The sequence below is a fragment of the Phoca vitulina genome, unplaced genomic scaffold (genome assembly GCF_004348235.1).
Source record: "Phoca vitulina isolate PV1807 unplaced genomic scaffold, GSC_HSeal_1.0 scaffold14, whole genome shotgun sequence".
NCBI lineage: Eukaryota > Metazoa > Chordata > Mammalia > Carnivora > Phocidae > Phoca > Phoca vitulina.
The window spans coordinates 22,600,186-22,626,636 of record NW_022589717.1 but is presented as its reverse complement, the minus strand read 5'-3'; the positions used below and the strand labels follow the sequence as shown (position 1 = coordinate 22,626,636).

General features: G+C 36.0%; 2 protein-coding genes across 5 annotated transcripts in view; one reads left to right on the top strand and one right to left on the bottom strand.

Moving 5' to 3' along the window:
* SLC10A7 (solute carrier family 10 member 7) overlaps positions 1 to 26,451 on the top strand; it is a 256,799-nt gene that overhangs the window by 88,073 nt on the left and 142,275 nt on the right. The gene's annotated exons all lie outside the window — the stretch shown is intronic.
* LOC116637507 (60S ribosomal protein L23a-like) lies at positions 23,826 to 25,102 on the bottom strand. The gene has a single exon (XM_032412952.1). It carries the CDS (start codon positions 24,332 to 24,334, stop codon positions 23,867 to 23,869), a length of 468 nt encoding a protein of 155 aa, XP_032268843.1. The 5' UTR covers positions 24,335 to 25,102; the 3' UTR covers positions 23,826 to 23,866.

Below are 26,451 nucleotides of genomic sequence, written 5' to 3'. Positions count from 1 at the left end.
TCTACCTTGACAACTTGATTTTGCTTTATATAATAAATAATATAATGTATAATATTCTTTTGGATGGGGTATTGATATTTATTTAGTTGTTTCTCCATTGGTAGACATTTGGGTTGTTTATATTCTTTTACTGTTGTTAAAAAAAAAGCTTCCACAACATTTTTGTGCATAAGTATTTGTGGTTTTCCCTTTTAATTACCCTTTTTAGAAAAAATCCCTAAAGAGCAATAACTGAGTAAAATGCTACAAACTTTTAAGAGATTCTTGATGCTGCTAAATTGCCATCCAGAAATATTGAACAAAATTATCATCCTAATATATGGATATTCAGAAATATTCATTTTTCTTTATCTTCACCAACTCCGGTTATTATTTTTTTTAAGTCTTAACAAACTGATATTTTATCTTAATTATAATTTTGAGAAGTTGATCTTTTATTATCTGTTTATTGGCCATTTGAGATCCTTCTATTGTCAATTATTTGTTCATATCCTTTGCTCATTTTTCTTATTGGGATGCTTATTTTGGTTTCAAAGTGGTCTTTATATATTGAGGATATGAATATTCTAATACATATATTGCAGTTTATTTGTGTGTATGGGTGAGATGACTTTTGAGTGACAGAAGTTTAAAATTTCTTTAAGTCAGATTTATTGAGATACAGTTCTTATACAGAAAATTGACTGATTTTAGATAGATAGTTCTGAGTTTTGACAAAATGTATACAGTCTTATAACGACCACCTCACTCAAGATAAAGAATATTGCCATCTCCTCCAAAAGCTCCCTTCTTGCCCCTTTGTAGTCAGTCCCCTCCCTTATATTTAGCCCTTGGCAGTCACTGGATTTTCTTGTCCTTATATAGTTTGGTTTTTCCAGAAGGTCATATGAATGGAATCACACAGTGTGTAGTCTTTCAAGTCTGGCTTCTTTCACTTAGTGTATGCTTTTGTGATTCATCTTTGTTGTTGTACATACTAGTAGCTCACTCCTTTTTATTGCTAAATAATAGTACATTATCAATTGGTTGATGAACTTCATATTGTTTCCTATGTTTGGCAATATGAATAAAGAAAGCTGCTCTAAGTATTTGTGTACAGGTTTTTGTGTAGATGTATGTTTTCATTTCCCCTGAGGAAAATACCTACGTGTAGGCTTGCTGAGTTATATGGTAAGTATATGTTTCATATTGTACAAAGCCACTACACCATTATCCAGAGTGGTTGTACCATTTTACATTCCTCCCAGGAATGTACAAGGAATCCAGTGCTCCACATCCTGGCCAGCCCAAGGTATTAGTGATACTTTTTATTTTCAATAGTCTAAAAGGTATATGGTCACTTGGCATCATAGCTTTCAGTTTTATTTCCCTAATGGCTAATGATGTTGGACATCTTTTTATATGCTTATTTGCCATCCGTATATCTTCTTGGGGGAGTATTTCTTCAGATCTCTGGCCCATTTTTTTATGGGGCTGTTTTCTTATCATTGGATTGTGAATTTTTAAATATATTTTGGACAGCAGTCATTTAGGGGTATGTATTTGCAAATGTTTTCTCTCAGTCTGTGGCTTTCCACTTTCTTAACAGTATCTCTCAAAGAGCAGAAGTTTCAAATTTTTATTAAATTCATCTATTTTTTTTTTTTCTTTTATGGCTCATGGTTTCTGTGTCCTTGTTAAGAAATCCTTGTTTAACCCAAAGTCACAAAGACTTTTCTCCTATGTTTTCTTCTAGATGTTTTAGAGTTTTCGTTTTTACATTTAGGTCTTTGCTCTAATTTGAGTTAATGTTTGTATATGGTGCCACATGTAAGTTGGGATTCATTACTTGGCATATGGTTGTAGAAGTTTAAACTTTTTACATCTGTCAAATGTATCCATCTTTCCCTTTACAGATTTTTTCATAGCCTTTAAACTTATTAAAGCCCCTTTCTACTCACAATGTCAGATAAAATTTCACACGTATTTTCTTTCAGTTTTATAGATACAATGTATATCTACTATGTTAAAAAGCAAAGCCTATTATGTGAGAGTTCAGTAAATACAAGTAAGTTTGAAAGCACTTCACCTGATTATGGTGTCATTAGCTAAAGAAGTCAATTTATGTCATTATTGTCCTTACTGGCTTTTTTTTTTTTTTTTTTTTTTCCCATGTAAGTCCAGCTTTGTGGTATTACTTTCATATCTACATAGTGACAGATATGCTTGTCCCTGAAAATAATTAGATCAGTATTCATGACTGTTAGAAATTGTTTCTCTATCTTAGGATATTATACATGACATTAATACAGTTACTTAAGACAAAATTATTTGTTTGAAGTGTAAATGGGTATGTACATAGAAGAGTGAAAATTATAGAAACCTCATTTTGATCTTTATCAGTTAAGCTGCAAATAGTCACACAAATTAACAGTAAAATGTTTCTATTTGGAAGATTGTAGAGTAAGGTGAATAGCTCTCTTAGTAACAGTTTTGAGTAATAGAGGACTTCTCAAAAATAAATTTATAATTTAAAAAACCTGATCAGTTTGACTTTAACTTTTATAATTGAACAGGCTCTACTGATTAGGGGAAAAAATCTCATGATATGAATATGTCTTGGACATCAACATCAAAACATCACAGATCTCCACAAGATGAACATTGATTCATATTTTACATGTCCACTGATGGTTATACTGTGAGTTTACAGTGTATATGTTTTCTTTCTCTTTTGACAGGGCCACATACTTATGTATTTCTTCTGGGTAGCTTTTTCTGTGATGTTTTTAATAAGTAGGGTAATTAAATTAAAAATGTCCACAGTGTGTATAGTCTTAATTTATAGTGAAGTTTGGTCTAATGGTCATTATTTATGGTTTAGTTTTTTAACTTTCAGGCAATTCTCTTGTAAGTAGTTATTTTCTAAAATGTTCCTAGGTTTTTACTTGAAAGCTTATGCTATTCTTTTTATCCCTTCGTCTCAGAGAGATAATGTTTATTAACATTATTATGCTTTTGGTAATTTCCAAAAGCCAAGGTGATAACATTCTATCTTCTTTCTCACCACCATCCTTACATTGTTATGAGGTTAATTGTCTTCACCCCTATGACTTTTTTATGTCACTTCAATGCTCCAGTGCCTTTAGTGGCTCTTACTTGCCCACTACCTTGCTGGCCGTTCAGCAGTCCTCCCAGTGCAGCCACAGTCTCCCCCCCTGCCGGGCACTCTTCTTCCATTCCGTGTTCACTGTTGATTCACTCTTCTCCACCCTCTCCTCTCATCTCTTTGCTTACACTCTTCTCATCCTTTCCATATCATGTCCATCTCTTGAAAGACTGTCTGCCCCTTGAAGACTGCCTCCAGCATTTTTTGTTAATGGTTATTTAGCTCTTAGGAAGACTTTCCATCAAGATTGTAACTGGTTGGTAGAATTAGTTTAAAATTCTGACCTTCTCTCCTACCTCTGGCAGTTTTTATCATCCTCTTTTTAAAATTTTTTTTTTCTAAAATATGTCTTTTCTAATATATTATATACTTATTTATTATGTTTACTGTCTGTCTCCCTTTATTCAAATGAAAGCCTCCATAAAGACAGGTATTGGCTTTGGTTGGTTTGGTTGGTTTGGTTCACTGCTCTCTCCATAGCCCCTGTAGTACCTGGCGTATGGTAAGCCCTCAAAAAATATTTGTTAAGTGAATAAATAGAAATCATTCAATGAATGCTATTTTAACCTCTCTTCTTCTTATATCTAAGATTGTAAAATATCTTGTATATGATATGCAGTTAAATGTATGTTAATTATTACAATTAAGTGTTGAATTAATTTGACAAAAATCCCGGTAGTTGGTAGTTGGTTATCTACCAAATTTTTCTTACTTATATTGAAATGATTTTAAACTGTAAGTTTTTAGTTTCAACAAAACACATGCTACAGCCAAAATGTGTATTGCTTTATAGTCACCATGTTGATTTAGATTGGGAGTGAAAACTCATTATTACATCTAAATTTGATATTGAGTAATTTGCAAGACTATCTTCTTACAATAACTCTGTGAGTAGATTATGGCAGATTATCCCTGTATAATAGATTAACAGCCTGTATGCTGTTATCATTGAAATATGTCAGAAAGTTTTCCAGGAAAAATTCCTGCAAGTATGATTACTACATATATAAAGAGCTGGAGATTTATAAATAAGAGGGTATAATAAATGATGGCCATTATATGGCATTGTAGAGAATTGTTGCACTTAAGGAAAAGCATTTTACCATTAAAGTTTATTTTTTAACAACTTGTGAAATATATAATATAATAAAATTGATAAGTGAAAACTGAATTACTAGACAATGCTGAAAAATTATACAGTATCCTAGAGGAAAGATAAAAATGTATCTGAAAAATAGAAGAACCAAATCAATGGTATATAAAAACTAGATCAGATACATATCTGAGAGTCATTTAAAGTACTTAGAAAAGATAAAAATGTATCTGAAAAATAGAAGAACCAAATCAATGGTATATAAAAACTAGATCAGATACATATCTGAGCGTCATTTAAAGTACTTTTCTTTCTTTTTCTTTTCAAAAAAGAAAAAGAAAGAAAAGAAGAAAGCCAAGATGATAATGAGGAAGTGGGTAACTTGAACTTGGCAACATAATATGACAGTTTTGAAAGCTAATGCAATTCCTTCTTTAGAAGCATCATGTTACAGCCCTCTACATTTGAGTTTGGTAGGTTCAGAATATTGCTTTGACTTTGGTCTTATCATCTTGTTAGGGGTTAAAGTTTGTTAAATGAGGTATAGAAAATAGAGATGTGACTTGGGCTGGAGGAGGTTTGGAGGGTGACATATCTCTATATAATGGAGAAACAATTTTAAGATGCTCCGAGACAGAATTTTAAGATACTCCAAGAAGGTATGTGTAGTTAATCAGACATGATTTTTTAATGGGAGAGTTGATCCCGTTTTCCTATGATAACCTAAAAAATACACTTGTGCCATCTATATTTGTTATAGCAGCCTAGTAAGCCATTCAGAATTCCTGATCAGTAACTGCTGAGGTGTACAGACTTGGAGCAGAACAGCTTTTCAGTCTTTTCAGTAACTAAAATCAGCAAGAAGAAAGGTTATTTCTTGTTTACAAAAAAAAAAAAAGGTAGATTACATGTTACCTTTTTCTTTTCTTTGTTTACTTCTACTTCTTTAAACTGAAGAAGACAATGAGTAGAGATTATGAAAAACATGAAAGAAATATAAAGGCTTCCTGCCTTTTGTCCTTTAGTTCATGAGCATTTTCTCTCAAAATGCTTGAATCCTGATTCTGTATCATTAAATGTCTCTTTAGGATTTTGGATTCATATCTCATGTAGTATCAGGCCAAACAGTTGTTGAAGTCAGAAGGTTAAATTTCCAGCTCTAAAAAAAAAAAAAAATTGAACAGAAACTCCCACTGGTGTAGACAAGTGGTTGAAAAGAAAAGGTTTAAGACAGTGGAAAATACCTACATCAGGAAGAATACTTCCTCTTTTAACAGAATGCTGTTGTTCTTTTTTGTATGAATTTCCAGGATATATTTGAAAAGTAACATTGAGATGTCCCTAAGGAACAATCTCAACAAACAGCCCTTAATCTTGAAACAAATTTTCCATCATGTCTGGCTTCTTTTTTTTTTTTTTTCAAATTCTATCAACCTGGTACCGTAATCACTATGAGTTTTCTAGTGACAAAATTATTGTCAACTAATGAAACTCTCAAATAGCCTTGTGCATCTCTGTTAGTTTTTCTAGATGATGCTGGCCTTCATGTCTATATGGGAACTGTAAGTAGTGAGTCATCTAAAATATATATTTTGATATGTGTTTTTAAGAATACAAACAAATTAGAAGGGGAAGTTTTTCTCCTTAAAGAAGAAGTTGGGTGCCACATAGTTCTTAAGGAAGTTTTTCTTTCTCTGCTGGAAATCACTCTTGGTACCCCCAAGATCTGAGATTTCTTTTCTTGGCTTCAGTCTTTTCTTGGCATGATGTCACCCCTAAGCAAAATCAGTAATATTACTGTTTTTTTTTTTTTTCTTTGACTATTTGAATCATCCATTTTTAAGATATTGAGCTTCTCATGGCCAGGGATGTAGGTGGCATATACTTTGTAAATTTACCGTGGTCCTGTTTCAGAAACTGATTCTGTGTCTCCATCTCACAGGAATGGACTCACATTGATCATATTACAGATAATAACATATAGAGCAATCAGTTAGGAGTGGGAAAAATAATTATGAGAAACTCTTAGACAGTTGAGTTGATGCCTTCTATCCTCATGATTAAATCCACATGAGAAGATACTTTAATAAGGAGTTCATTTGGTAGGAATGGAATTAGAGGAGAGGTAGGGAAATAATTCCCCAGGTTGATTCTATCAGGCGATTGTAAGTAAATGTGTCTGGCTCCACGACAAGGGTACGTTGCCCTTGGAAACAGACAGGTTCACCATTTGGACCAGGGATCTTCTTTCCTAGATGGTGTTTAGATATGTGTTCTTAATAGTTGCTTTTAGGTGTTTTCTCACTGGTTTCATTGCTGACTGGTTTGCCCTTTTATTGTTCCACCATACCTTAAGGTGAGGTCTTGCTGACGTTGAAACCATTCTAATGTTTTAAAGTGATTTTACTTGTCTTCATTGCAAAGGCATTTCCTTTATCGCCAAGTTCAGAGATAGGGAAGATACGTTAATCTTTCCATTTTGTATTATCTATATAGCTGAACTGACCAACACGGTAGCCACAAGCCACATGGGCCATTTAAAATTTAATTAATTAAAATTAAATAAAATTAAACATTCAGTTCTTCAGTCACAATACTCACATTTCACATATTCAGCAGCAGCACATGTGACTGCTGGTTGCTGTATCGGACAATACAGAATGTTGAACATTTTTGTCATTGGAGAAAGTTCTGTTGAACAGCACTAGAGAGAGATGTTTAATTGGCATACTATTTTGCAGTTATCTATTTTAATATAATTTGGGGTCTAATATGTTCATGTCTTCACCGTGATATATATATTTCAAGTAATAGCCCAACTTACTATTCCAATCTTTTCCAGTGAGTTTGAAGTCAGTCATATACACATGTTCAGTTGGACAGGGATTTTGTTGTTAAAGTACTGGTTGTTTAAGTATCTAGCACTTATGCATTTTACTTTACTTATGACAAAGTTCTCATGAATTTCATTTGCAATTCCTTTCTCGTTACTGAGAAGGTTATTTACTTTGATGTATTAGAAAAAACTCTAGTGCACAGTGAAAACACTTTTTAATGGTTATAATTTTCATAATTTTGACTTCCTATAATTGTAAATTTCTTGCTTTTTCCAACACTGGATTATTTTAATAAATTAATAATACTCCTTCAGAAATGCTGACATTGCCAGGAAAATAAATGCAACCTTCTATGTGTAAGAGCTGTCCTTCAGAAAATAGTATACTGTTATACTAGAAGTGCCTGAAAGTCAGTTCGTTTTCAGAGTCTGGATATGATTTTATTATTAACTTGTGTGCCTTCCTCTGCATTTAACAACTGTTCTCATGGGACTATTATAATTTTTTATCTGCTTTCACATTTGAAAGATTATTTTCGGTAAGACTGGTCTTTCTTGCGTGGTAGTTTAACTAGGTCAGTGATTTTCTAACATTTGAATTTCACTGAACAGTAAAATTTCAAAAGAAATTTTGGGAAGTGCCTAATGTTTTTAGTTTTTCATTTTGCTAAATAAGAACTACCACTTCTTACCGTCATTATTTTATGAAAGTGTGGACATTTAAACATGAAACCCAAAAGGGTGGGTTTTACTGTGTTCATTTATCCTTGAATAAATTTAACCTGATGATAGTTATACTACATTCTTCTTATTTTGCCCCATTTATTCCTTTAAAGTTTTGACTAGTCCCAAGCCTAAACTCTTCACTGTGGAAATTATCAACCTTTGTTGGTTTTCTTCTTCATTGATCTTTTTACCACCTCTATTTGGTGTTTTGAATTATAATTTTGATGTAGGTTTTATGCTGTTAGTTAGGCAAAGACTGTCACTATTTAAGGAAATCCTATAATGTGATTAGACCAGTTAGAGCATTTGATACATGATAGAGATGTATCAGAAAGTTATTTAACAGTTTTAACTATGCCATCTGTTAACCAAATAGTCATTTGTCTAATTCATATTCTGAGTTAAGTTTGTCCAAGTTATACTCTGTAGGGGCTCAGAAGAAATAGATATCTCTTCCAGAATTGGAGGAAGATGAAAACAAAAGAATAAAGGCAAAATGACTTAACGAGGCCTGAGAATTCAGTTTCAAAGAAAAGCCACTTTGGGGAATATTTGGATAATATAGCTCACTTGTTAAGAACTTAGAATTTTAGAAAAAAAGTATGTAGTTTGGAAAAATATGTCTTTAAGGTAACATTAAATATACATTTATTTATTTATTTATTTATTTATTTATTTATTATATGTTCTATATATATAATATCTACTTGTGGACTTTTTATGTGTTTGGTGGACTCATGAAAGAACTCCTTGGAATGTTTTTATATACACTTAAATATATATTTATTCATCCATATTCTTATACACATTTGTTCTTATATTAGGAAAGGTCACTTTTCACTGAGTACTTTAAAGATAGTGGGTTCAGTGTAGATGCTGGGAGGAGTGCAGAGGTGTCCAGGCACAGCTCCTCCTCTCAGAGCTCTCCCTGCACAGCTAAGGTATGGGCAATAGGGGATACCTCCCACAAGGGATGGGTGAGAAGAAGCTTTGCAGGATAGATAGAATTTGGGGAAATACTGATGTTTATTGCAGACTGGGGCTAAGGGGATCTTACTATTACTGATTCTTTATTCAAAAATCTATCTAGCAGGGTTAGTCTTTCATGAGTTATAATGTTAATGTCTTATAGACGGAATCTGGCATAGTCCAAAAATGGACAAGTAATACATAGAAGGAGGCCTGGTCTGCTATTTGTCATAGCTGAATTTCTGCGAGGAAGGTGTATTTGACGTGAAAAGCCTGCCAATTAATTTATTAGATTTTTTAGTTGTACTTTTATACATGATTAAATTATAGTAATGTTCTTTTTAGATAAATGTAAAAGATGTGTGTGTGTGTATGTAGTCTCTATATATAGAATATTAATCTTTACTTCTGTTGAAAAATAATTTTTCTTTTAAAAAAGTTAAATAAGTAAAGACTTCATTTACTTTTATCAATATTATTGACATCTTAGCAGAGCCCTATTAAATTTGGCCTATGGTATGGTCTCAATTATGTGCTACAAAATAAAAGAATTAAAGAAAAAGACTGATGTTTAAATTAAAAAAAATTAAATTAAAGAAAAAGATGTTATAATACATATAACATATATAATACATATAACAAAATATGTGTTAATTGACTGTGTATGTTATCAGTAAGACTTCTGGTCAATAGTCGACTATTAGTATATTTTTATTTATATATAATATATATTAGCAATAGTAGACTATTAGTAATAGTAGACTCTTAGTAAAGTTTTTGGGGAGTCAAAAGTTATAACTCGGATTTGCACCTGCAAGGGGGGTTGGTGCCTTTAGCCCTCACGTTGTTTGAGGGCCAACTATATTATACATGATTGGAAGACACTTAAACCATACAGCAGAAATTTTACTTTTTGTTCCTTTTGTTTCCATTTGCATAACTATACCTTTCATATACATCTTTTTCCCCTAGAGATTTTTTGTATCTCTATTTTTGAAGATAAATTTGGCCTTGGCCTATTGTTAGTTTGACTTAATATTCCAAACTCTTTTCAGTACCAAAAGCTGTTTATTAAAGACATGGTGTATATGTATCATTGAATTCAGTTGACCCACATTCAGTGGGTGATGAAGATTATAAGACACAATTTCTTTGTAAGAGACTTAGTATAATTGAGGAAATGAGCTATGCCTAAGTTAAACACTTGGAGAAAAACTAGAAAAAATATAATCAAGTGCTTAAATGTGTGGTATCATCAATTAAGAAAAGGAGAGCAAGACAAGGTAAAATGACCAGGAAAGGATTCTTGGAGGATGTTAAATGTAAGATCTGGAAAATCAGGAACAGCCCAAGTGTCGTGGATATAGTCCTGAGAGTGGATATAGTCCAACAAAGGCAGGGACCATACCTGTTATACTCATCGTTACCTCTCTCTGTATAGGTATAATGGCAATATAGTGCCTGGCACATGGTAGTCAATATATAATGAGTAAATGGATGGATGGGCAGCCACAGTCAAGAGACAATGAAAGGAGGGATGTTTCCTGGAGTAAGCCAATTCTTGTTGACTGGTGGAAATGATGTGAGACTGTATTATGAAGAACCTTGAATGGGAGGCTAAACTTGAGCTTGGTACCATATGAGGCATTATTGAGGAGTTTTCAAGGAGTGTATCATGCCGGAAGTGGTGTCTTAGGAGAAGTGTCCTGACAACAATGAGTTTGTTGGTGAGATTGTGCAGGAAAAACTGGGAAGTAGGCTATTCTGAGCCTAGACAAACAATGATGAATGCCCTGGCTACCGCCTTTCAATTTTTTTTTTTTTTACAAAGAAAGAACCACAAGCACAAAAGAAAAAGGAAAAGCTTTCCTAGTCATTTATTCAGTTACTTAGAAAGCTAATATTAACCCTGTGCCTCCTGTACGGGAGGCCCTGTACAGAAAGCGTCTCACTACCAAGCTGTGAACCAGGGTACCTGCCTACCAGTGCTGTTAAAGAGATTCAATAAGTTTGAGTCTCAGAGATGCTTAGCAGAGTGTCTGGCACATTAACAAGACTTCATAAGTGGTTGCTGCTAATATGAGTCAGCTTATTTTAGAAATGATGCCAAGAGGGGCGCCTGGGTGGCTCATTCGGTTGAGCTTCAGACTCTTGGTTTTGGCTCAGGTCATGATCCTCGTGGTCCTGGGATCGAGCCCCAGGTTGGGCTCCGTGCTTAGTGCAGAGTCTGCTCCAAGTTCTCTCTCCCTCTACTTCTGCCCCTCCCCTGGTTTGTATGTGTGTATTCTCTCTCTCTCTAAATAAATAAATAAATAAATAAAATCTTTAAAAAAAAAAAAAGAAATGATGCCAAGACCCTCTCCATCACTATGGCCCTATACTTTTTACCTACTCCCTAGATACAATATTTTCCTAAACCTCTGGTTCCATAGAGGCAACAACATTTTTTTCTATTAGAGACTTTGAAATTTCTAGAAAGCAGATCAAGTAATACTAGTGAACCTTGTGTACCCATCTCTCAGCTTTAACAATTAACTCACTCCAGTCTTGTTTCCTCTATACTCCATCCACTTTGGTATTATTTTGAAGCAAACCCTAGCCATCTTTTCATTTTCACAGGAATCTAATAGATAAGCATTCTTGTTTTTAAAATATAACTATAATGTTGTCTTCCTACTTAGAGACTTTTACTAGCCAAGTTTTTCATGAAAGAGTCTGGGATATCTTTATGTAGAAAAGCCAGGAAATGCAAGGAACATAAACAGACTGGAGACCCAAAGGTCTTAGGATTAATAACTGTGGTGTCATGAACAAAACCAGGGGTTTAAGCAAAAGAATAATTTTGAGTGAGATGATTAATTTTGATTCGATAGGTATTAGTTACATGGTGGTTCAGGGACATCCAGTGGCAGATACCCAGGAATGGACATGTTTGGTATCTTAAACCAATATAGATCCTTTTAGGTTGACTATTAATTTCCTTCCCTCTTCTTCTTCTTCTTCTTCTTCTTCTTCTTTTTTTTTTTTTTTGAACTTCTGATCTCGTCTTTTCTGTGTCCAACCCTCCAACTCTCTACTGCTAGTCCGCTTCATTCCCATTCACTTTGGGGGCATACTAGGGAACCTTACTTTCTATTAATTATGTTTGTTTGAGTTCATTCTGTTAAAATGTTTATTTTCTCCTTAAAAATAATTTTGGTCTTTCTGACAGTACTTAGAGTCAATGATGATTAGGCGATGAATGAATATTCATTAGAATGGATGATAGCTTCAATTTTGATTTTATAGTAATTTTAGCTGAAGATACTTTTCAAAGTAAAAGTGTAAAATAATATTATAGACAAAATTCCACCCATCAAAGGAGAACAGAAATAAATGCCCCTGAGTCCTGAAATTAAATTAGAACTCAAAATGCTCTTAAGTTAATAACTTTAATTATTTTTTAAAAAGTTCTTAGCTTTCAGGGTCACCTGGGTGGCTCAGTCAGTTAAGCGTCTGCCTTCGGCTCAGGTCATGATCTCAGTGTCCTGGGATCAAGTCCCGCATCAGGCTCCCTGCTCCGTGGGGAGCCTGCTTCTCCCTCTCCCTCTGCCTACCGCTCCCCCCTGCTTGTGCTCTCTCTCTCTCTCTGTCAAATAAATAAATAAAATCTTTAAGGAAAAAAAAGTTTTTAGCATTCAAAAGATCTCCTCCTATTTCACTTTGACAATAGTGTAAGCAATTTAGCTTATAGGCCAAAACAGAGATCTTACTCTTTTTGATGCCTGGGTGTCATCACATTAATGCTAATTTGGATTATGTGTATTCATCAAGAGTAAAAATCAGGCCCATTTTAGCACCTGATTTAAGCCTGCAGCAAACATTCACATTAGAATTGTAAACCCTAAATGTTAGAAGTTTGTATAGAAAGTAGAGATGTAGTAGGCTAGGACCTACTTCAACTTTAGAGCACACTCATAATTATTGCAGTGGGACCCACACTGTTAACATTGGACACTGTTTGAATGTTTTCTGATAATTTATACGGTTGATTACTCCAGCCTCAAGTGGAACCTTACGAAGAAGAGCAGCAAATAGTAAATCTTTGTTATGGTCCCTGGGGCAGTGGTTCAGTTTGAGGCTCTGAGTTATGTGGTTCTCAGCCTCTTTTCCTCCCCAACCCTTCCTGTGGCTCAGTGTCATCATCATCATCTGTTCAGATAATGCCTGTTCAGAAATCACAGGTCCCCAGGGAGGAGAGAAAGGAGAGAGTCGTGTTATAAGCACACTCGCTGCAAACCTTTCACCTTGCTGTCAAGGTGACAAATGTTTGTCCTTAAGGGAACACTAGAGGTTAAATCACCAGTGTTTTTCTCACTTATCTTCTTTCCCATACTATCCAAGCTCTTAGCCAAATTTATAGCTAAGAGAATCTCAGAAAATTAGGCTACTCGTGACCTTTATGAATCTTGTTCAGGGATATGTTTTGTACAAGCTCAGAGTACTGATTACATTATGAATTGGGGTCTTAGTAATAAGAATTTGCTAAAAGTCGTTATGTCAGTACATTTTCCTTTCAGGGATTACTCGGAAGAAAAAAAGATTTGGGAAAGAAACATTTAAATTTTGAGAGATAGTATTGGGAACTGTGCAAACACAATTGTGATAAGGTGAACAAAGACTTATTTTTACATCAGTATGTATTAATGGTGTATATACATCCTTGCATAGAGAAACACCAAAAAGTGCATTAATCATGACAATGGCAGTTGCTTTGGATTTCTTCTTTTTTGGCCCATTCCATTCCATTCTCCATTTAGCAGTGAGAATGATCTTGAAGGATGTAAATTGATCATGCCATTTTTCCTGCTTAAAATCCTTCAATTTTTCTTGGAATAAATAAATACCAAAATCCCTTATATGGCTTATAAGGTCCTGCGTGATCTAACCCGTGCCTTCTCTCCAGCCTCCTGCCGTGCCACTTCTTCTTTACCCACAAGGCAGCTGCCATTTGGGCATACCTGCAGTTTCTCTAGTTCATTCATTCAACAAATACTTCATTGACCCTGTACTGAGGCTACAAAAATGTACAAAACAGACAGAAACTCACGGAGCTTATATTCTAGTTGAGGGGATATAACAACTATAAAATATATAGATTTGCAACTGAAATATATATAATATGTATCAAATATGTATTTAATGCCATATATATGTCTCACCCCTTTCCCTCCCTCTCCCCCATAAATAAGTAAATAAATAAATAAATAAATAAATAAATAAATATCTCTCCCTCTGTGTGTGTGTGTGTGTGTGTGTATCTATATGTATATGTATATACATACATATATATGGAGGAAAAATGAAGCAGGAAAGGGAGGAAGATAAGGAGGAAGCTAGAGGGTTGCAGTTTTTTTTTTTTTAAGGTGATAAGTGACAGTCTTTCTTAGAATGTTTGAGCAGAGACTCGAAGGAGGTAGAGGAGCAAGCCATGAGGATAACTGGGGAAATAATGTTCCATATAGAGAGACACCACAGTGCAAAGTACTCAGATAGGAGAAAGGCCACAACAAGGTGGGCAATAGAGATAAATTCAGGTATGTAACAAGGGGCCAGATTATACAGGTAGGGCCTTGTGGGCCATTGAAAGGTCTTTGGTTTTAAATCTGAGTGAGATAGTGAGTGTATTAGCCAGCTTGAGCTGCCATAACAAAATGCCACGGACTAGGTGGCTTAAACAATAGAAATGTATTTCTCTCAGTTTTCTGGAGGCTGGGAAGTCCAAGTTAAGATATCAGCCAACTCAGTTCCTGCTGAGGGATCTCTTCCTGGCATGTGGACAGTGGCTTGTTTACCACGCCTGACATGGGGGAGGGGGAGGATGTGTAGAGAGAGATATGGATGGAGTCCTCTTCTAGTAAGGCACTAACCTCCTTTGGATCAGGGCCCCACACCACCCTTTTGATCTCATTTAGCCACAGTTACCTCCTAGAGGCCCTATCTCCAAATACGGTCACATTGGGGGTTAGGGTTTCAACATGGAAATTTGGCCAGGGGCACACAATTCAGTTCATAGCAGATGGGAAGACATTTCAGAGTTCTAAGCAAAGCAGGAACATGATCTCACTTAATGACCACCCTGTGGAGAATGGACAGCAGAATTAAAGGTAGGAGCAAGAAGACCAGTTTAGGAAATGATTGCAGTAATTTAGCCAGGAGATCATAGTGATTCCAACCAGGGTGGTAGCTGCTGAGCCAAGCTCATTAAAATCTCAGGGCACTTTCATAGGTTGTTCCCTGGATTGCTTATATATGTATAGCATCTTCTAGGTTTCAAAGCTCTTTCACATCTCTTTTCTCAGGCAAGCCCCACACCTCTCCTGGGAGGTGGGCACAGTATTGTGAGACTTGGGTTTCAAATGGGACTGATTCTGGAGTCCGACTGCCTGGGTTTGTAGTCCCTCACTGTGCCTCCCATTCCTAGGGACAGCAACTATGCCAACCTTGTGTAGTGTTGGGCAGGGTAGATGAAATAGTCTGTGTTAAATGTTTGGTTGAGTATCTGGCACATTAGTAAATAATAAATATTAGCTGTCATTATTTCTATCACTTAATAAATAATGAAATACAGAGTCAAAAAGATCAATTGGTTTGTCCAGGCTTATCTAGCTAGTAATAAGAAGAACCACAGCTAAAATCCAGTTCCTGTTATTTCTCATATGCTCTCCTTTCCATTATATCATTTGCTGAAGGAGTTCCATTTTAAAACATAGGATAACTCGAGTTACAGAAAGCAGTAAGTTTCTTTCTTTCAAAATAGTCTATAAATTGAACTTTTCAGTACTCCATCCTGACTCACACTCTTTTTATCCTCTTAAGAGGGTCTGTTTATTCGTAAAGGTTAGCTTTTTGTTTCCTTGAAGAGTCCAGAAGTTTAAATCTCCTTTGAATTGTTAAATTAATCCTTCTCTAGAAATTGCTTAATTTCAGTTGTTTCCTCAACAGTTCACTGTTTAGTGTTTTCATTAAGAATGAAAGTACTGATTTAGAGACTGTTAAATTAAGGCTTTATGGAGGAATCTGCTCCCATATCTCACTTTTGCTTCTGTCTTTGCCTGGCCTCCACTGTTGGGTATTTTATTCATGAGTAGTACATAGATTCCTATAGAAAGTCATGGCCAAATGTCTCTGCGGTTTCTCAGTTCATAGGCATTTTCTCAGTGAGTCCTGAGCACCGATGAACTTGATGTCAGCCTCTGGCGGAATTTTGAAATAGGCTAGAAGGATTGTAAACGCCTTATGATTAGTTCTGGGTTGCCATGTATTTCAAATGGCACCTTGGTGTCTCCCTGCTGGGGCTCATGGGCGTGTCTAGATTCCTTGTGCAGGAGCTGGAGTTCCTGTTCACTTACCAATAGACACCTCCTTTTAGCACTGCTGCCCTATTATTTCCTAGTCATGTTGGGACTTCCCAGGAGTTTGTACCTTCCACAGAGCAAATCCTGAACAAGCTGTTGATTAGCTCCTGGGTTCTGGGTTCTGGATATTTCTATTTCACCATCTCTTACAAGCAAGGACCTTGGTATCTGACCTCGCCATCCTTTTCTTCCTCCATATCTCTCTGAATTTTCCTTCCTGCAGTTCTAGAAGTATGGCCCACTTGCTCCCTGGGCCATGAAGAATTCCATTGCATCACATACTGAATTTTTTCTCCATGTTTGTGTAAGGATTGCTGTTTAACTCTACTGGGTTTAACCCTTAATCTCTAATAGAAATTTATAGACTTTAGAAAATCCTGAGTAATAAATTGTAACTTATTAGGAGAGAAACGTGTAGTGAAGAGAGGTAGGTAGGTACTGAAAATTGAAAGCAAGAAAAGAGACAACAAAATCATTAAAAATGAGAATCTGTTGATATATCCCCATGTTTAGGGATACATAGCCTTACCTACTTTACTAACATCAAGAAACCACTATATTATATGGTGAAATATAAGGAGTTTTAATATATAATTTTGGTTATAAGGCATCAGAAATGATTAAACTTTGTGAAATTTACTTTTTTAAAACAAGGTAGAAAATAAATAATAATGTATGCTTGAATGACTCATATTTAAAAGACATGGGAATTAAATTGTCTTAAAGTTATCTTAAAGGGATCTTCTTTGGCTGAGAAGATCAGTGTAAATAGAAAATATTCTCCAATTATGATCCAAACTTGAGGGATTTTTTCTTATATATATGTAGAGCATATATATTTTTTAAGAAAATAGAAATTTAAATAGTCTTTCAGAATCCCAGTTCAATCTGGTAGAAGATCTAAAAATTCATTTGTTTAAAATATATTTCCTGAGTGTTTACTGTGTGGCTGGAACTAAGCTAGACATTAGAAAGAGTGGTGAGCAAGCCAGGCACCATCCTTGCCCAGATGGAGTTGACATTCAAATAGGGAAATGGACAATATATAAAATAATTACATTCTAATTAAGTGCTATGATGGAAATAAACAGAATGATGGTAAACCAGAAATTGTCCCATTTAGTACAGTTCTTTTCCCAACTATTCTCCATTTTTCCTCATTTCCTGAGATAATCTCTTAAATCAAAGAATCTCAGCCTTTAAGTGTTTGGCTTAAGTCCTCTTTAAAAAGTTGTTATGTAGGACAAATAGGACATAGGACAAATAATATGAGTCATTGAGGGTAGATTGGCTTACAGTCAAAACTTAGCTAATGTTTATGTTGATATACATAAAACTTGAACATAGGTCGTGTTAGGCAGGCAAAGCTAGAAGAGCATCATTTTAATAACAGCACAATAATAACAAACTTAGAAGAGAGATTTGTGTACTTTACGAATGGTACCAGTCATTGCCTTTAATTTTTTACTTTCCTTTGCTCCTAAAACAGATCCTCATTGCAGAGGAGTGTAGATGCTGTTATTTTCGCTGTACAAAGTTAATATCAGTGTTTGAAAGAGACATCCGTGATAAAGAGTGACAACATTAATTGTAATTTGTTTTAAAATTACCGTTTGATAAAATAAAGGACAATACCTTTCAGAAGATCATGTGAATTACTCTCTCTTTTAGGACAAGTAATTATATTCTATAATGCAATTTTTTTGTGTACTGGATGGATAGAGTAAAGATAAAAGGCGACCATAGAGAGAACAGCCTACTTCACAGCTGACTGAAGCAGGTGTTAGAAATGCAGATGAAGGGTACTGACTAAAGACTGTACAAATTTGAAGTGAAAATGCCACTGGTCTGCATGCAGCGTTCTGCACATACGAAGTTTCAGGTAGTTAAATTATTCATTTTATTGTGTGAACTAGTTCACACAGTTAGGGAAAAGGTGCCTTTTACATTTGAACTGTTTCTTTCCCCTCTTCCTTTCATCTGCACTTGGCAAGCAAAATGAACTTCGTTTTGTAAGTTTTATTCCAGCAAGTGAATGACTTACATCTCTATATGGGAGAAAAAATACACCTAGGAACAGATAACTCCCAGGTTTACGTGACAATGTAAAACAATAAAAACTCGAAATTAGTTTTTCCCTCACTTTTGTTATCATGAAAGCCACTAAAGACAAATCAATGTAAAAGTAGCTATTTAATAATCATCATTATGATGAACCTCACTGTGAAATGTTTCTCAAATGCCTGCATGGGCATTATTCTGTGCTGGATAAAAAGATTTAAAAAAATAAGCCATTCCTTCTATAATCTTAACAATTAAGAATCTTGATTTTTTTTATTTTTTATTTTATTTTTTAAGATTTTATTTATTTATTTGAGAGAGAGAGAGAGTGCGCAAGAGTGCACAAGCAGTAGGGAGGAGTAGAGAGAGAAGCAGACTCCTTGCTGAACAAGGAACCCAACATAGGGCTTGATCCCAGGACCGCAGGATCATGACCTGAGCCTAAAGCAGACGCTTAACTGACTGAGCCACCCAGGCACTCCAAGACTCTTGATTTTTTTAAAGGCAAAACTGAGATATTTTTAAACATTTAATGTGTAGTTTTATTTTATTTTTTTTAAAGATTTATTTATTCATTTGAGAGACAGAGAGAGTACAAAGGGGAGGGGCAGAGGAAGAAGGAGAGAATCTCAAGCAGACTCCTCACTGAGCGTGGAGCCCGTGCAAGGCTCAGTCTCACAACCCTGAGATCAGGACCTGAGCCGAAACCAAGAGTTGGATGCTCAACCAACCACGCCACCCAGGTGCCCCTTCAATGTGTAATTTTAAAGCAGAGTTACATTTTAAGGAAAATGTCAGAATTCCTGGAATTATTTCTACTCTCATTTTGGCTTATTTTGCTTTTTGATCTCAAGGGCTGGCTGACCTTGCTACAGGGCACCACACTGGTATCCGGAGGTTGCACTAGTATTGAAACACCTGTTTTTGGTGAACTCAGATCATTTCAGGAGAGTCAAAGAGGTTTTATATATGTGTAGGAGGAAAAAACAAACACTTATTCCATATTTTAAAGGTGAAGAAAATGTGAACAAGGCGTGCCTTGATTGATTGATTGATTGTTTGGGATTCAAAATTATGGAACTACTGACATTTTGACTTGGTCTGTACCAATGTGTAGGTTTAAAATATCTTCCTTTGTCTCGTAAGACAAAGGGCTTCAGCATCTAACAGATTTGGATTCGGATCCTGTTTCTCTCCCTTATGAGCTGTGTGACTCTGGCAACAAAATTAATATCTTTGGACCCAGGTTTCTTTAAATGTGAAATGGGGATAATAATAATACAACTTCTAAAGATTGTTATAAGATTAAATATGAAATAGTGGGCCTGGCATATCATAGGAACTCACTGTGTATCTACTTCCTTTTTCACTGGAGCAGTAGCTTGCCTCTGCTATATTCTCATTTTAATTTTAAAGAACCATTTAAGAAGCTGTAGTGTGTTTGAGGGTTGATACAGCTTTTTTCAGGTTTTAGTTGACTTTGTAGTTAGAGATTTGGGGAATAGTTTTGAGATATGTTCCTTTTAATTGGCCAGCTGATTTATGGAGAAACGTATTAGATTTGGAGTCAGAATATCTTGGTTCATTTTCTGACTCTATATGTACTAACCTCAGGACTGCAGACAAGTCATCTAACCCGTCTGGCCTCATTTTCTCACCTGTCTAGTGGGGAAAATATAATACCGCACCTATTAAACTTCCCTGAATTACTGTGAGAATCAGATGAGGCAGTGTGTATAAGATACTTTGTAAAACATGAAATGTTCTTAAATTTAAGTAAGCTCTTATCATCTGTAATTTATCATTATCAAATTTATCATTTTTGCCCTTCTTCCCATTGGAAGGCGCAATTATGCTATGAAATATTAAGATTAATTGCTTATTTCCACAGCAGTGGATTTCACTTTTTGTGATCCCTTACTGGTAAATTAAATCTAATAATTTGATATATAATTCAGACGTTAAGTTTGTCCCATCATAAAAGTCTTGAACACATATGACGGTATCCTGCAACACAAGATTCTTTCTGCCACAGATGTTTATAGCTTAAAAATTTACATAGAATGTGGGTGACTGCTGTATTTCTAGAGTTCTTGATTGGCTACCGCAGTGTGGATTAACTGAGCACAGAGTAACCCTTTGTTTCATATTGGTCCACAAATGGGCCGTTTTCTCCCATTAAAAAATTAAGGTATGTTTTACAGATAGTAAAATTCATTATTTTTAGTGTGCAGTTCTATGAGTTTTGACAAATGCTTGTAGTCATATAAGTACCACCATAATCAAGATGTAGAACATTCTATCACCCCTAAAGTTTCCCTGTGCCCCTTCGGAGGCAATGCCTCCACCCACCCTCCCAGCCCCTGGCAGCTACTGATCTGTTTTCTGTCCCCGTAATTTTGACTTTTTCAGAACATTGCATAAATTGAATCATACATCATGTAGTGTGTTGAGCTTGACAAATGTGGCATTTTTGTTAATGTACCATTTTTAAACACCATTTTTTCCTATATGGGAACAAAAGTGTTATTGCATGTATTTTTTTTATTAAAAAGAGATTTCCAAAGTTGTATTTTTGCAGTGTGCTTTTCATTTATTGAAAAGTACTGGTTGATGTTTTGGCTCATAGATAGGTTGAGAGTATCTAAATATTCCTGAGCTTTTGCCTATACATACCCATTTAAAAATTCCTTTCTCTGTGTCCCATATATTGGAAAAGAAATGGTTAAATGATCTTTCAGAATGTGTGGAAAGATATTTGCTCCCAGGTTGTTGGTTCAGAGTTTTTGGGTTTGTTGTTTTTTAACCCAAGCCCTGCATAGTGGAATGTATTGTGTCCCTCCCAAAATTCCTATGTTGAAGTCCTAAGCTCCAATGTGACTATATTGGGACTAGGGCCTTTAAGGAAATTAAGGTTAAATGAGACCCCAAGGGTTGGGCCCTAACCCAATAGGCCTGGTGTATTTATAAGAAGAGCAGGAGACACCAAGGGGTGCTCACTTACCTGGAGGAAAGACTAATGAGGTTACAGTGAAAAGGCTGCTCTTTGTGAACTGAGGACAGAGGCCCCTGCAGACACTAAGTCTGTTGGCACCCTGGGATCAGACTTCCAGCCTCCAATATGTAGAAAATAAGTTTCTGTTGTTTAAGCCACCCAGTCTGTGGTATTTTGTTATGGCAGCCTAAGCAAACTAATGCATCCTGAATTTAAGAATCTGTAGTGGCTCTAAGAATTTCCACATAGCTGCAGAATTACACACAGTATTGCCATAATGTACTAAAATTTCTAGGAGACTTGAAGTTCTTTTTTTTTTTTTTTAAATATTTTATTTATTTATTTGGCAGAGAGAGACACAGCAAGAGAGGGAACACAAGCAGGGGGAGTGGGAGAGGGAGAAGTGGGCTTCCCGCAGAGCAGGGAGCCTGATGCGGGGCTCCATCCCAGGACCCTGGGATCATGACCCGAGCCGAAGGCAGACGCTTAACGACTGAGCCACCCAGGTGCCCCGAGACTTGAAGTTCTGAGCTATAAAGAGTCCAGTAGAAATTAATAGCATTAAATCTGGCATCATCCTAGTCAGACTCAAATGGTGACTCAAAATGGCAAAGGCATTAATAGATGATAAGGCAGTAGATAACTGGGAGAAGCAGAAGGGCTGATATTCCTACCAAGTGAGAAATAGAGGATGCTTCAGAGGGAAAAAAAAAATGACTTGAAATCTCCCATCCACTAGTATGCTTCAGTCAACTGTAAGTAATATAGACATTTTTTTATCCCCATTGATAAGAAGATGGGAAGTAGACAATTGCTGATCTTGGTTCTGATGTTCAACAACATAATCAAGTTCCAAACTCTTTCCATCTCTTTGCTCTGCTCTACTTAGCTGTTGGTCTTTTACCCTCGTGCTTTGTTGCCATCTTGGTAGCAAGATGGCCGCTATAGCTTCAGGCATTGTGTCCTTGTTCGAGGTATGATGGAAGAGAAAAGGCATTGCTAGAAAGCTTTCCTCTCATCTTTGTCCTTTAAATAAGTAAGACAAGCATTCACAAGAGGCTTTCAGCAGACTTTCTCTAATACTTCATTGACTAGAACTCAACCAGAGGGTTACTGCTAGCTGTAAGGAAAGGAGACAGGTTGAGTGTCTATCAAAGGGAACAGAATTCTCCTTTGCTTCTTGACCTTCTTCCTTTCTTGGCACACATAGGAAATGTAACATTTGTTATACATCATGGGAGTGAAGAGAAAGCTCCTACTGCTCCAAGCCCTGCCCATCTGCCCCAAGGGTTAGGGGGAATCAATATCTTGTCTATCTGTGGTGCATTTCAGGCTCATATTAGTTGGAAATGACTAGTGGACTAGTCATGAGTCACATCCTAGGTTGGACATACTGTTGCTTCAAAGAAAGCAGGGCTTTGTTAGCATATAAGATGGGTATGGCTATTGGGTAGGCAATCCATAGAATCAGGCCCAGTAGCTGTTTGCTTAAAAAAAATTATGTTTGAACTCAGAATATTCTGTATTTGGATATGAATAAATGTGGATCTGTTACTCTCAGAAGTCACCTCCCCCCACCTTTAATAGTGAAATTATTATATACTGTGAAAGAGGCTGCGAGCTGGAAAGTCGACTTCTTTTTTCAGATATACTTTCAGCCTCACTCATAGTAGTCTGACTTCTATATACTTTAGGCTATCCAGTAGTTGATAAAGGGAAAGCGAGGGGGCGGGAAAGGGTCCATCACCAAAGTGAATCAGGTTGATATGTGAGAGACCAGAGTTGCATAGTCAGCTTGTGAAGAAGAACCCTAGGAACCAGGCACCAAGCAGATCAGTGGTAGTTGTCTTCTAATGTGTCATATTGCTAAGGGTGCTCTGGCACATCATTAGATCTCCAGTATAGTCAGTCAGGATGCTCCTCTTGCTCCTCTCCATAGCAGAGTGGAGATCCAGTAGGAGCTGCATCAGCAGTGCGTTCCAGGAGTTGTCAAGGCTTTACTCTGCAAAGCGTGGATGAAGAGCTTATAGATGAAGGTGTGAAACGTTAACTCTTCTGTGCTCCAAAATAAATAGATGGAGTGCCTAAGGTAGAGAAGGGAGATTAGTTCATATATTAGGTGTTTAGTGATAGTCTTAAAAACAATATTTCCTCTGGAGTAATAGTTTCTGAGCCTGGAGGCTTGGGATCCTAGTAAATTCTGAAAATTTATATTCAAAATGTATTCTATAATTGTATATGGATTTTTCTAGAAAGGCCATGGCTTTCATCTAATTTTCAAAGATTAAGAACAGAGAATATGCCGAATGTTTAAATAACACAGACTTGAAGCAGTTTTTCAGGTCTCATTAGAGTTATTTTAAGAGAACTGTGGCTTCTAATTGTTCTGTAACCTGATAATCTGTTTAAACAGTAATTTCTCTTGGATGTATAAGGTTTTACAGTATGTGAAGTATGTAGCCTAAGTGGCTTTATGGAAAAGATTTGCTTTTTTCCAAAATATTCAGCAGTCCTGAGACCACAAAATTTAGTTTTTTTCTTGAGGAAGATAAAACCCATTGTATGGGGTGACCCTAATTATCCATAGTCTTTTTTTCTTTGTGAAAAAATTTATATTTAGATTTAGCCAGCTGGACTCAGTTTAGATGATTCCAATTTTGTTGGCAACATCCAAAGCGTCATAGTCAGGAGCCAGTCGAACATATGCCTTCTTCTCTCCATCAGGCCTGATCAAGGTGTTGACCTTGGCCATGTCAATGTCGTAGAGCTTCTTCACAGCCTGTTTGATCTGGTGCTTATTGGCCTTGACATCCACAATGAACACAAGTGTGTTGTTGTCTTCTATTTTCTTCATGGCTGACTCAGTATTCAGGGGGAACTTGATGATGGCATAGTGATCAAGCTTGTTTCTCCTGGGGGCGCTCTTTTGAGGATATTTGGGCTGCCTCTGCAGACGCAGTGTCTTGGGTCGTCGGAATGTAGGTGACGTGCAGATCTTTTTTTTGTGACTGTGGATGCCTTTCAGCACCACTTTCTTGGCCTTCAAAGCCTTTGCTTTGGCTTCGGCTTTGGGAGGGGCAGAGGCTTCCTTCTTAGCCTTCGGTGCCATCTTCGTAAAAGGGTATACATAGTCTTTTGTAAGTGGTATTGCTAAGGAGTCATAAAACTTCTCCTTCTACCACCAAGATTATTTAGAGTTAAGGGTAAATTACTTACAATTGTCAGATACTTATTTACTAGTTTTTGCAGAATTGGACAAGGTATTTAGATATTTACCAAGTTAGACTTTTAATCATAGCAAAATAGTGGTAGATGATAGATAGATAGAGAGATAGGTAGGTAGATAGGTAGATATAGGTAGATAAAGAAAGAGTGAGCTTTCTCTGTTATAAAACAATTGTCAGTTCTTCATTGCCTTCAAACTTATTTCTGTCCTTTAGATGTGTGTGTTTAAATAATTTTTCCCTTGTGGATGAAGCTGACAGCATTGTCCAAATTGATTTTCTATCTGTAATATTCCAACCATATTTCAAACCTCATTAAAGCCCTTTTCATCATTTCTCTGACTCCATTAGTTATGGCAGCATCTCAAAATTTAGTTTTCTCAGTAAATTTCATTATTGTGGTTACCAATTCATTATAAAATGATCAGAGGAGTAGGAGGGAGAGAAAAGGAATTGACATATGAGGACAAAGTGAAAGATGAGGACTCTTTGGCCAGTAAAGTAGAAATCTATCAAATCATGAATGGCGTATGTAAGGTGAACATGCACCAAGATGGTGGATCTGGAAATAGAAAGAGGAAAGGGCATTCTTAAAGCTCCCGAAAAATAACAAGGAGAGGTACTTAACACAGGCAAAAAAGTAATTTTAAAGGGGTTTTGGTGAATTTATTTCAGAACCAATGAGAAACTAAATTGTAGTAAATCTGCCTATAAACTCTGAACAGATCCTAAATAATTGCAAGTATTATTATGCTACACATGGTCTCTTATTTTTTTATCATGTTCTCTGGGACATCCTTTAGAAACAGAACTTTGCCATGTTTGGGCAAGATGGGGTCTGATCTAGAAAGATAATCCCTATGCTGTTTTCATGCGAAGTTGGCAAACGAGACTAGTAATAACCAAAATTACTGCAGCAAATCAGTAAAGACTACATCTGCAGTTTATTCTGACAATGAATTCATCCTTTATAAAGGAAGTGCTTTCATATCTGAAGTTTACTCTAACAAAGAAGCAAAGTATAGATGAGGATGTTTTTATCTTTAATAAATAAACAGTTCTTACAGATAAAGAGGAAGCAAATACATATGCCAATGGAGAAATGAGCAAAGATCTTAAGCTGGCCATTCACAGAGGAACAAACATGGATGAGCAATAAAATTATGAAGAGATGTACAACTGCACTGCTGATCGTATCAGTACAAATAAGAGTGAGATATTTTCCATTTATGAAATCAGCAAAGTTTAATAAGATTGACTGATTGATGAGAATGGAAAGACTTAGAAATACACACTGTTGGTAGGTCTATAAATAAGATATGATCTTTGTAGATGGTACTTTCACTATGTGGATCAAAACTGGAAATGCTTTAGAATAATAACAACAACAATAATAGCATCTATCAAAGCTACCATGGACTTGGTGCTGTGCCAAATACTTAGCCTGTGTTATATTTTTTATTTTTAGTAACTGTTATTACTCTTGTATTATAAGTGAGGAAACCATAACTAAAAAGAGTTTGATGATAACAGCTATTAAGTGATATGAACTTGTATCTTTCTAACTCCAGATTCCACAACGATAACCACCATGTTGTTCAGCCTGTTCTTGCTGGGTCAGTTGCACTTCTAGGAATTTGTGTTAAAGAGACAATTGTCAAATGCCTGAGTGGTACACATAAGAACGCTGTATACTTTCATAGGTGCTAAGTATCCATGCAGCTATATGAAATGCCGTTTGGGCATATTCCAAGCAGTGAGCTAGAATCGAGACTGCCGAATAAATGTGGGAATCGGAAAGGTCCCCCCCTCAGTGAAAAGAGTACTAGAAAAACTCTTCTCGTTGGCCATGATAAGTGATAGTGTTGTCTTAGGCTGAGATCTGAATGGAAGAAAATAAGTCTCCTGTGAAAAGTGCACACACTCCAACCCTGTGCTAAGAGGTGGTTAGAGAGTATAAATTTATACCATTTTCATGGGGCCAGAAACTCTGAGCATAGAA